Source organism: Xenopus tropicalis, chromosome 1 (genome assembly GCF_000004195.4).
Source record: "Xenopus tropicalis strain Nigerian chromosome 1, UCB_Xtro_10.0, whole genome shotgun sequence".
NCBI classification, from domain to species: domain Eukaryota; kingdom Metazoa; phylum Chordata; class Amphibia; order Anura; family Pipidae; genus Xenopus; species Xenopus tropicalis.
This window is the reverse complement of record NC_030677.2, coordinates 55,543,279-55,555,670: the sequence shown is the minus strand read 5'-3', so window position 1 is coordinate 55,555,670 and position 12,392 is coordinate 55,543,279. Positions and strand designations below refer to the sequence as shown.

Sequence of the window (12,392 nt, the reverse complement as noted above, 5' to 3'; positions counted from 1 at the left end):
GCACAGAATCATGTCTGCAGTGCTGCCTGAGAGCCCAAAGATACCAACCATATTATATTCACTTTGTCCCTTGCATACAGACATTTCTCTGGATTCCTTGAATCTTTTAATAATATATACTGTGATGAGGGAATCCCCAAATTCTTTGCAATTTTACACTGAGTAATGGTATTGTTAAATTGTTGCAATATTTCCCTGCACTGTGTTTCAGAGCGGGGTGCCCCTCCCCATCTTTATATCGGAGAGACCCAGCCTCTCTGGGATCCAATCTTTTTAGATTTACACAGATTTTCCAGTCTTTTATTACCCTGTCCCAATTTTTTTGAAAATGTATAAATATTTTTTAGAAAACAATAACATTTCTACTGTATAATTTGCAGTTCAGGTATGGGACCTGTTATCCAGAATGCTCGGGACCTGGGGTATTCTGGATAAGGGATCTTTAAATATTGAATAAAGCCAAAAGGATTGTTTTGCCTCCAATAAGGATTAATTATATCTTAGTTGGGATCAAGTACAAGGTACTGTTTTATTATTACAGAGAAAAAGGAAATCATTTTTAAAAATTAGAATTAATTGCTTATAATGGAGTCTATGGGAGATGGCCTTTCCGTAATTCATAATGGATTTCCAGATAAGGGGTCCGACACCTGTAGTACTATTCATTTAAGGACGCCATATTGCAAATGCAGTATCTGGCATACAGGAGAACAAACATAATAGAAATATATAAGCTCATGGCTAGAATGGCACCATTGAAACGCAAACGCTTATTAACATGAAAAAACACATTTTATTGCACTTAAGTTATAAGAAAATAAAATTTCTAAGTGAATCAAACCATAGACACAATCCCTTTAAACATTGTTTCCTCCATTATGTCAGGTTGTTACAGAACTGTAAATGAACCAAATGGAATCTGATTGTTTTAAAACCAGACTATAAATAATAAAAATACAGGATGAGGAGGAAAAAAAAAAGGAAAAAAAAAAAAAAAAGATTGCCTAGATACAGTGTTAAACCACTTTCACAGTTCAGCATGAGTTGTGACTCTTGGAAAATGAGGCAAATTATCGGACAATTGTATGGTATTGTTTATTTGCACGTGAAGCTTGCGCAGCAAAAGCCTTTTGGCCTGTGCATTGCCTTTATAGAAAACTGTAACAGTTGTTTTTCCACCCAAATACTGTCATTATCAAGGCTATCCAGCAACATTGGTTTCAGATATTTCGTGTTTTGTACTTTTTTTTCTTAAACATCTTGTCAGTTGTGTTACGGAAATTACATTCACCACAGCCCTCCAAAAAATAAAAAAATATCCCAACAGAACAGGCTATAACAGCTTTGTTCTAAGGAATGTTTTTTACATTTTTGCTAAAAAAAAAAAAAAATATATATAAAATAAAAAAAAAAGCTTTGCACACTCTCAAAAGTTTTGTTTTTTTGTTTTTGTTTTTTTTTTTTAATTTGCAGGCAAACTTCACTCTTAATTGTCTGAAATTGTCCCAGTTACGGCCTCTTAGAGGCACTGAGGGTTCAAATTTCAGTGGCAAAAAGAAAAAAAAATCTATTTCCATATCCAAACTAGAACGAATTTGGAATTCAGTCTGGGACTAAAACGTCACAGCAGTAAAATAATAATAATAAAAAAAAAAAAGAAATTTTGCTTTTTTTTTCTCCTTTCAGTTAGCAGCATAAATATGTTTGGCCACTGGGAATACAGTACAGCTGTGGGACAACAATCCCATTTGTAAAGACCTACTGCTAGCACCAGCATCGAGATTTCCATCCATCTGAGAACGTGAGGACTAGCTTGCCAGCCCAGGGCAACATATGCATTGAAGAGTGTAGATGGAAGCAACAGTAAAATAACAGAGGCTAATACTGTGATTGATTGACATTGGCAAAAGTCGGCAAAAATTGATAAAACTGTACAAAAACAATTCACAGTTATTTTTTTTCAGCATTTCTAAAACCAGAAAATGACTTTGTTTCAAATGCTCTCTTTTAAAGTCAACCAGCATTTGTTTGTGTTTTGTGAATATCTGTAGCTTTGTGACATAGGTTTTTCTGGCATTAATGACAGTCCACCAAAACAACCGCCGGTGCTGCCGTAAGATCAGTTTGAGAGAAATCAAAAAATAATTTCACCCGGTTTTAATTTACTTCCTCCTTTTTGCAAAAGAAAAAGGAACCCTGCAAGGAAGTCTATTTTTTTCGTGACAAGATATCATGCCTTCACATCCACGATCTGTAGGTCTTTGTGATCTGTTGCCCCAAGCCCGAATCCTGTTTCACCAAGGCCAACTGATGTTTTTGGAGGGGAAGAACTGGGGAGGAAAGGGGTGGCAGAAAAAAGGAGGATAAGCAGTCTAAAAATATGGACAACTTTGTCTCCCCAGCCTTCACTTCATGTCCACATCAAAGTCCAGCACCAGCAGTTTTGTTTCCTCTGTCCCATTTCTGCTTCCCACAGCGCAGACAAGTTTTGTGTTGGAGGCTCGGATTCTCCATACAACACCTCCGCTTCCGCCACTTTCCAACGTGACCAGATTCCGAATAAATTCACCCGTTTTCAAGTCCCACAATTTTACAGTCCCATCGTCAGAGCTGGTGATTACAAAATTCTTGTTGAACTGTAAACAAGTCACAGCACTTTGATGTTTGTTGGGACCTAGAGAGAGAATTATCAGATTATTTAGTGAAACATAAAAACAATCAAATAATTAAATAAATCACTTTTTGGATTTGTGAAGTCCTCTGAGTAGAGATTTCTGGTGTTCATTTGTATACAATTATGCACTGCACCCAGGCAAGCCTTACCTTGGATACATAAGTTCTGACCTAAATATTGACACACACATATATATATGGTTGTGTGTTTATACACACACACACACGTATCCAAATGTGTTTCTTTTTTACTAAATGCAGACATGTTCCCTTCGATGTACTGTATATACACATGCAGACAAAGAGAAATCTATACAATTTTAAAATGGCTCAAAATGATATAAAAAACAGGGCTATTCAAAGCATAGTTCATGATTGAAAGCATTCAATTAAGTAAATTACTTGTATTTTGTCTAATATCTGAGGCATTAAATATGTTAAAACCGCTTCATTCCAAGACAATGAATTTACACATCTTTCTGTGGTATAAAATTATCGTAATGATGGCAGCCTAGCAGACCATAAAAATGCAAAGGAAATGGTTAGACAACCCTTCCTTGTGTTTATCCATGGGTTATTTGCATTTTAAAAGACTGACTACTTAATTGGGCTGCGAGGCAGCTGAATGTGTCGAGTCAGATAAATCAAGTAAGGCAAAATGGCAATATTTCCCTCTCTAAAAATAGACTGAAAGAGGAAGACAGGACAATGGGATTCTGGTTTCCCAGAAAGGCATTCTCCAAAAAAAAAAAAAAAAATATTTCCCTAATTATTCTGCTGTCACATGATTTTAATATTATTTACAAATGATCAATTATACAATTCCACATGTAATTAAATTACGAGCCACTATAGTTCATTTCTCTCTTTTAAACCTGATTTTTAAGTATAGAAATTCCACTTAGAATGTACTATTATGTGTGCTATAAGGATAAAGGCAAAGGACCTGTACTAAGCTATAGGGAACTATAATTGTTACAAATATGAACCAAACTGTAGTGGATGCTTAACAAGTCACTTGCCTAAATAATATATATTTTTTCTTACAGATATAGAGATAATGTGTTGGAACGTTTGGATCTGGAGTCATTTGGAATGCTTAACAGTGTGACAGAATTGTGTGCAGCAGGGAACATGCAAGATTTAGAGAACTCATTGTTCCACCAGTAAATATCTCACTAACAAGAAGGGAGAACAAAATCTACTCTGAAAAACATTTTTTAAACATTGATTACAATTTACACATTATCTTATTTAAGGTATAAGCATGTATATTAGAGTAAAAGGTTTATAAAACAAAAGGGTATAATAGGTATATAGCACCAGTTCTATGGAAAATAAAAGAAATGCACAGTTAACTCAAGTCTCCAGGTTAATAGCTTCACCTCAGGCAATAGTTCCTGTGCAAAACAGATTAAACTGGGCTCTCACCTTGCAATGTCTGTAAACACTGTCCTGTTTTTATGTCCCATATTTTAACAGTAGAATCTGCGTTTCCCGAGACTAAAATGTTATCCTTCAGCTCCATTCCGCTAGTTAAGGATTGATGTCCGGTCAGTGTGTGGATACAATTCCCAGTCTCCACATCCCAAACCCTTATTGAGGTATCCAGGGAACCACTTACTACATGAATGCCGTCAAACTGCAGTGGAGGGAAAAAAAAAGTCAGTTAAAATGACATGTACAGCAGTAACATACCTAAAGATGAGCTCTAAAAACTGCAAAGTCATTGTGTTTGCCTGCTGACACAGATTGTTTAGGGTGTGAGTATAGGGGAGTATTGTTCTAGAACAGCATCCCCCTCATCTACAAAAGAACCTACGCTGCCAATATCTGTTGTTGTATTGATATTTTTTTTTTTTTAACAAGATGATCAACTATTGTTTTCAAGAAGCTTCCCATAAGCTTGACTGACCTTCAGATGATCACACACACGGAGCAATGTACTGATAATATATCTTAAATGTGTTCAGAAATATAGCATGTAAGTCCTTGGTACCCCTGTTACCCTGGATACTAGCTAATACAACACAAGTACGTCAATACAACTTAAGCAATTCTCTTATAGTTGCCCGTGCCTAACACAGCAGATACAGACTTGGTCCTATGTGTGGGATGAGCTGCGACTGTCTTTAATGATTTCCTAGTTAATAAACTAATCAATCAAAGCAATAGGATATATGACTCAGAAAAACTGATGATACTCTGGGTTTCCTTTTTGTGAGATCAAATGAAATTAGAAGGAACTATTCAGCATTAACAGGAGTAATTAGAGACCTACAAGAGCACAACCAATTGCTAAACAGTAAGAAGCTACTTATAACCAGGGGGCATTTCTGCTGACAGGGAAAAAAAAGAGCAAGAAGCGAGAGTGCATATAACAAACAGCCCAAGGCAAAGTAAATAGAAATTATTATGGAATGACCTACATTTATGTTGGGGGAATGTGCCCTGGTCTTAAATTCTTAAGCAGCATTTTATAATAGAAAGATTAATGAATGCATTTATAAAAAACCTTTAATGGATTAACATATAAATGACACAAAAGGCAAAAACCTGCAGAAATGCATAAATTGTAACATTACTGCTTGAACAGCAGAGGATAGTAAAATTCCTTTCTTTTTAAATATATTAGGTATGTCCCCCATTCATTATAACTAATATATTTAAAATGAATGAACGAGCATGCAGAGCTCACATACAGTATTCAGGATGGAGTAACAATGACACCCAGTCTCTACCTGTAAGGAATAGACTCTGTTAGTGTGGCCTTGAAGTGTGTGTAAACAGGTCTCTGTCTCGGGATCCCAAACTTTCACCATGAAGTCATAAGCTCCACTGACAACCCTTCGGCCATCATACTGAACACATCGGACCGCTGCAACATGCCCCATCAGAACATGCAAGCACTGGCCAGTCTCAATATCCCATACTCGAAGGGTGGCATCTCGTGAACCGCTCACAACCCTGCAGGATGACACACAAGAACAGATATGTTACCTTGTAGCATGCTTAAATAAAGAAACCGGCATGACATAAATACATAAAGAATAAATGAAAGTAAAATTCCTTTGTAAAGGAATGTAAAGTTGCTTTCCGATTACTTATTATTAAAGTTCCCCCACCCTTTAAAGCCTTCCCTTGGCACTAATGTTCCATTTCTGTTTTATAAATGCTCAGTGTATACTTATTAACAGGCTGGAATGTGCACATACATGCAAAATATATTCTTTGCTTTTGTGGCTGGAATGTCGCCACATGACTTCCCAGGGATATCAGCCATAAAAGTTCTCTAATAATTAAAAGTGACATTCCCCTTTATATTAACCTTAAGTATGTTATAGATAAACCAATTCTAAGAAACTTTTCAATTGGTCTTCATTATTTATTTTGTATGTTAATTTTTTCTAAGGATGGATAATGGCACTAGGGTAACCAAAATGCTTTAAAATCACTTCAAGTGTTTTGTAGCTTCTTAGGTAGAGGACAAAACACCCTTCTATTAACTATGAATAAAAATCGCATAAAAGCGCTCAATTTTGTAAAGGCAATTGTTGTTTGAAACTATGTTTCAGTATATGTCTGCATAAAAACACCACCACGGGCTTTAACTCAAAGTTTACTGGTGGGGAATAGTGATTTAGAGCTTTTTGCAACCTGTTCACGCAGTGACAGAATGCCGGTTGCTCCATGTCCCTTCTCCTACTAATCTTTCATTGTGACTTTCAAAGTACTTGGAACATGGTTGCTAAGGTAATAAACCCCTAGCAAATTCTAAGCCCCAAAACAAAAATTCTAAATGATTCAAACCCCGTAATACTAAAAAATCTAATTAATAGCAAGCTGAATAGTGCTGTCTACATCATACAACATACTAAGGGCGAAGATACATGGGGCGATTTAAAAAGTTCCAGTGGACCAGCCAGTAATGAATACCAACATTAACATTACTGGTTAGTGTATGTTTGGCAGTTAGCTAAAACACAAACAACAGAACACTATTTAGTGTGTGAAAAGGCTAATCAGCTGCTCTGGAAATGTGTTTAACCACCCAAATCATGTACTACGATCTGCTAGATGGCCTGTAACGTGGCCCATGTCTGGCTAGCATTAGGAACTGACACAAGTAATAAGTGACATTTTTATTTAACATTTCCCTGTTAGCAACATACATACTGACCTTTTCTCATGGAGATGCATACATCGCACAGTGGAGGTATGGCCATATAGAGTGTGTATACATTCCCCGGTCTCAGCATTCCATACTTTCAATGTCCGATCTGTAGAACCGCTAATAATGATGTTGTCTCTCATTTGCGACGACCAGACACCACCCGTGTGCCCAACAAGTGTTCTCAGACACTGTAAAATACATAATTATGCACCTGTCATGTTATGTGCTCCTACTGCTATTTAGATACAGATACAGGTCCAAAAATAAGCTGCTTCAGCACAAAATCCAAAGACTGCAAATCCTAGTGTTTAGTCAGTATCAAGTTGCCCAGGCTACCTTTTATTTATTCTGTATTGGGCCTGGGGCGGGGCAGACAGAAGAAGGGCTCCTGTATCACTATTGTAGCAGAAAGAAACAAAGATCACTGTCCCCAATCCCTCAATGAATATGACCAGTGAATGACAACCTGAAACTATAATGTCACCTCACCAGTTAGGCCAGGTGTCTTAACCTTTAGGGTGAAGACACAAAGAGCTACTAGTAGCAGCTACTTGCCACGGCTACTAAAACAGACAATGCTGAGCATTTACGGATAGTTGTCTCTCTGTGTGTTGCAGCGGAGGCAACTCACAGTATTGTCTATGGCAGGGGATTTTCTGGCATTTGGTAGCTAAGTAGCTGCATGTGTCTTCACCCTTAAGGGTAATGGCACACAGGGAGATTTGCTACCTGTAGTTAAATCTGGGTTACCACAGGCAACACGTCCTCCCTGAATGCTTTCCAACTGGCAATAAAGTGAATTGCAGGTGGCAAATCACATGCGGTGCTTCGTTTCCAAAAATTTCTTGCCCATGACTAGTGGAAAAGCCATGTGCCTGCAACATTAACACTGGACTATTTATTGTTTATATTTTACACTGTTTATTTATTTGGTTGACTTCCAAACAATATTTTAACACTAAAAATAAAACACTGGCTTTTGCCATGTGTTGATCTTCAGATATTTTGTCTTTCTTTCTGAAATTTTTGTTGCCAGGGATTCCTTGTCTAGGCTGACACGACACCCAAAGCCAACAAAATGCTTATCTGTGGCTACCGTCAATCAAATACGCAGCTACAAAAACCATCTCACAGTTCACTAGATCCACTGAGCACGCTCTGAATGTAATGTATTTTGTGCAGCAGTGGAAGATTAAGAATATGGGCTGAATGATTTACGCTAAAATAGGCAATGATGATGCTTATTTTTATTTCAGAGGTATTTATCAAGCACCTCTGCAGACTGCTATGGAGTAGAAACGGACTAAGGTTTCTGTGATTGCTGGACTTGGCCTTGAACATTTTCTGCACTTACGAATGGAAGTAAATATATCTAGCCAGCGCTGCCTACTTGTGCATCTGAGCTGTGCTCTAAAGCCGGTTGCCCAGCGACTTACTAGTGCGCCAGATTATTTATAACTTCAATTAATGACTCACAAAGACTTTTTTTTTTTTTTTACTGCAGGCATCATAGAGGATTTATCAAAAGTGTATTTAAATGGGCACTGGTGCCTAGATAAAAGCTGTTCTTCCAGAGAAGTGCATATGTAGGGCTTGGATAAAATGTGTAAGCAAACAAGAATGTATGCCTCCTGATCTCCTTTTAACTAAGCTCAAAACCCTGTTTTATAAAACATCACTAAGAAGCCTTGGGCAAAGGTATATGAGACAATGAGAAGTAATCCTTTATGATTATATAACACTATTCCCCACTCTTTAAAACAAGGGTTGCTGAGTAAGAGAAATGACTCATTAAATGATTTCATAAGAGTTTATAAGCCAGATCTCCAATTTTAGTCTATACTGGTCCATACCATGTGGCCCCATGAAATGCCATATGTGCCATCAGCATTCTGCTTACTTTGTCTAACACCAAGAGGCAAGCAAAGGTGGCAATCGTCTGAATTTCAAATAAGGAAGAGGTTGAGTTCCCATTTCACTGAAAAGCCACTAGAACAGAGGCAAATTATACATTTCCAAAACTTATGGTCACAAACTTAATTAACAAGGACAATGCAAATATCTGGTCTCCATAAAACATTGTTACATGCAATAGTATAATTTGCCTTCAAAATAAATGCCTGTGTCTATTGATTATCGGGGTGGAACAATGAGGCCTTTGTGGTATGGCATTAAAGTTTTACTACTCCCTTTAAATAAAACCATTACAAGTGTCGCCTACTCTTCATGGGAAATGCCTTTGCCAAGGAATGTGGATATACAGGGAGTGGCTGCACACTGCACTCACCCCTAGGCATATAAGACAAGCCTACCAAGCTGCTCTGCTGTATGTAAGCCTCAAGCTGTAAACAGAGAAGTACATCTGCACCAGAGAAAAAAAAATCTAGAGTAATTTAAGCTTGCTAATTACCTCTAATCGCTAAGTTATTATGCAATGCACAACTTGCAGCTATGTCTATCGCTTCTAACACTAGATTAAAAATCAGCCTGACCTGTGAATTTCCACTTGCAGAAAGAAACCAAACAGAAAGAAGTTAAAATGTGAATGTCCTCCATGGGATTTTATAAGCTCAATACAACTATTGCATTAGTATTATTATTTATCAGGCATTTATAACAACATTTAATGACAGGGGGGGGGGGGGGGGGGGGGGCATACATGAATCATACAGATTGCATCCAACCTACAGGATAAAAATATTCATTCGCCTTGAAATGATTTAGTATCATGAACCTACCTTTCCAGTTACTGCTGACCAGACTTTCAACGTGTTGTCATCGGAACCACTAACTATTCTGTTACCACAAAACTGCAAACAGGTAATGACATGATCATCGTGACCTTTCAGCACCTGGCAGGAGAAAATAAAGCTGGATTAGATTTTACACCGATTTCATAGTCCGGGTGGAAACTATATAAATTTGTGATCTCACTCGCAACACACTGACTTCATACTATTTTTCAGGAAATCATACCTTTGGAGATTTTAATTCGCCTCGCCGCCAGTTGGTGTCAATTCGGTGCTGCCTAATGTAAGCACTTTTCCACGGACTGTGTGTGAAGCCTGGCTTTGAAATTTTCCTTTTCTTTAGGTGCAAGGGCTCGTCGATCCCTACAACCAAAGGACAATGCTATTTAATTTACACAGGCTAAAATGAATATTTGGCCTACCTGAATAGACAAAGTGAAACAGGGGTTTAGAGTCTCACCATCTTCTTTGCATTTCTCTCTCCAGAGAAGGTTGTCTTCTGCCAGGATTCTCCAGTATCTACAGGTCTGTGCTGCCTGCAGAAGATCCTTGGGATCTAGGAACGAAAGTACGTACAACGCCAACTGGAAAAGAGATATTACAAAAAAAAAATTATAAAAAGCACTTCTTCCTTTGAAAAATTCATGTACATGGTGCACTTTCCCAAAGCTGAGAGTAGCCGTGCTTTCCATTACCTGTATACATTAATCAATATCAATGAAAAGTGACAGCTGAATTTTACACTGGAGACTTAAGAAGAAACACTTGAAAATAAACAGAAATGTGATTTATGAACCCCTACACAAGAGTGATAAAACTGATCTTCCCAGTTATCTGTATACAGCTAAAAACAATAACCAAGGCACTGCAATGATTGAGGGTTCTACAATAATCTATATTATTCCTTTAATTCAACTGACATCTAGAATTAGCAAGAAAACTGTAGACAAATATTTTCACATCTCACAGCTGCTTCGTTTGGGGGGGGAGGAGGGATTTCTCTATTCACCCTCCGTTCCTTGTTATTGGAACACTCTCTCTCAAAGTTGTCTGCTTCCCGCTGGTGCCTGAGAGGGCCTCAATGTACTGAGAGCAGCAGGGAGTAGGCATCAATGGCGAGTGCTAAATAGGAAAGCTCACGGAGAAGACATGAGACAGAATGAGCTGAAAGAAACCCCAAACAAATAACTGCATGGAGGAATCAGTCTACTATTATATCTAACAGAGGCCAGAGAAGCAGCTCACAAACAGAAAAGTGAGCCAAGACACGACTTGGACCTGAATGGGATTCAGTCCATTGCACAGTGATAAAACAAACTAATTTTTGTAAATTAATGTACATCCTAAATCAAGACACAAGATCATATTTAAGCCATTCTGCTATGATTAGATTCCTATGCATACCATTAGGGCAACGACACACGGAGCTATTTGTCACAGCTACAAAATAGACACCACTGATTATGGTCTCTACGTGTGTTTTAGCAAAGACAATTCTCAGTATTGTCAATGGCATTTTGTAGCTACAACAAGTACCTCAATGTGTCATTGCCCTCAGACTACTTAAGATCAATCCCCCTTTTTACAGCCCAAAAGCCCCCATCATAACAAACAAAAATGATACAGAATGCCTCAAAAGTCACTATATAATAGTTCCTGAAGTTATAAGGCAGCCAAAAAGCATTTATCCCATTTTACAACATATCTGGCCTCTAAAAATCCCCTATTTCTGGTCTGCATTAGAGGGCCAGCCTCACAAATCTGTAACCTATTAAGTAAGGCAATGCCACTGCACAACAGCTATGCATCATTTCTCTTTATTTATTGTCATTTTTAAAGGTCACAGCCAAAGTACAAAATGATTTGCATAGCAATGGAAACAAGATTAGGATTAATGTCTGCTTCAAACAATTCAAAAGAAAATACTCTTCTTGCCCTTTTCATTTCCACCAGGTTTCTTTGGCCTCCCCCTGGAGTCTAGCTCACTGTTGATGTGACTGTTGGAAGCACTTCTACGTTATACAGACTTGTGTATCTGTATTCTAGCTTGGTGTACTGCCAGACTGAAACTAACAGCTGGCTCTGGTAAATGAAACCCATTAAATCAGGAAGGAAATGACTTATTTCTAATTGTAGCGCTCTGTAGGTAGGATCCTCCAAAGGCTTAAATTAAACCATTACCAGGAATACCTCTCAAACTTCTCTTAGAAGTAGCGTTTTCTTCTCACTAGACTTATCCTTTCAAGTAATTCCTAGTATTAAGGAGGTAAAATGCCCCTCCAGTGATAGAGAGATCAAATTGCAAAGCTTGCCGCCCAAAAGCTCATCTTGAGCTTAGTAATGCTTAAGTGAGAAATATTCTTATATAATTTAGCTTAAGGTGTCAGAGAACATAATCATTGATAGCTAGCATGGGATAGTGCCCCACTGACAAACAGTATAATAAGCTTGTGGTTAAATTCTTGATAAAATATAACAGTATGATTTTTTTTCCCTCAGTGTCATTCAGGTAAGTTGGATAAATAACAGAACTGGAAAGCTATCCATACAAGATCTACTTGTTTGGCGACCTGCTGACGAGCCACACAGGGCTGTTTGGATTGTTAAGACCCTGGGCCAGTGATCAAATCACATGGGGATTATGCAACCCTGTCATTAATATCTTACATGGACCTTGCCCACAACACAATTTTAAGGCTGATCCCTGACCACCTATACAAACAGAGTCCCCATATATGGACAAATAAATTGGCAACTCATTTTTGCAGTCAGCAGATCCATCATCCTATATGATG

The 12,392-nt window shown here is 37.8% G+C and overlaps 1 protein-coding gene across 3 annotated transcripts in view; it reads right to left on the bottom strand.

Annotated features, from left to right (window-relative positions):
* Window positions 1-773: 773 nt before the first annotated feature.
* fbxw7 (F-box and WD repeat domain containing 7) overlaps window positions 774-12,392 on the bottom strand; it is a 114,549-nt gene continuing 102,930 nt past the window's right edge. For all 3 annotated transcript variants that reach the window (XM_004911148.4, XM_002933482.5, XM_012955611.3), the window contains 7 exons: window positions 10,058-10,181; window positions 9,824-9,960; window positions 9,586-9,699; window positions 6,854-7,035; window positions 5,415-5,640; window positions 4,105-4,315; window positions 774-2,674 (listed from right to left, as the gene is read on the bottom strand). In XM_004911148.4, coding sequence (XP_004911205.1) covers window positions 2,406-2,674; window positions 4,105-4,315; window positions 5,415-5,640; window positions 6,854-7,035; window positions 9,586-9,699; window positions 9,824-9,960; window positions 10,058-10,181 — 1,263 coding nt within the window. In that variant the 3' untranslated portion in view covers window positions 774-2,405. The remainder of the gene's footprint in view (window positions 2,675-4,104; window positions 4,316-5,414; window positions 5,641-6,853; window positions 7,036-9,585; window positions 9,700-9,823; window positions 9,961-10,057; window positions 10,182-12,392) is intronic.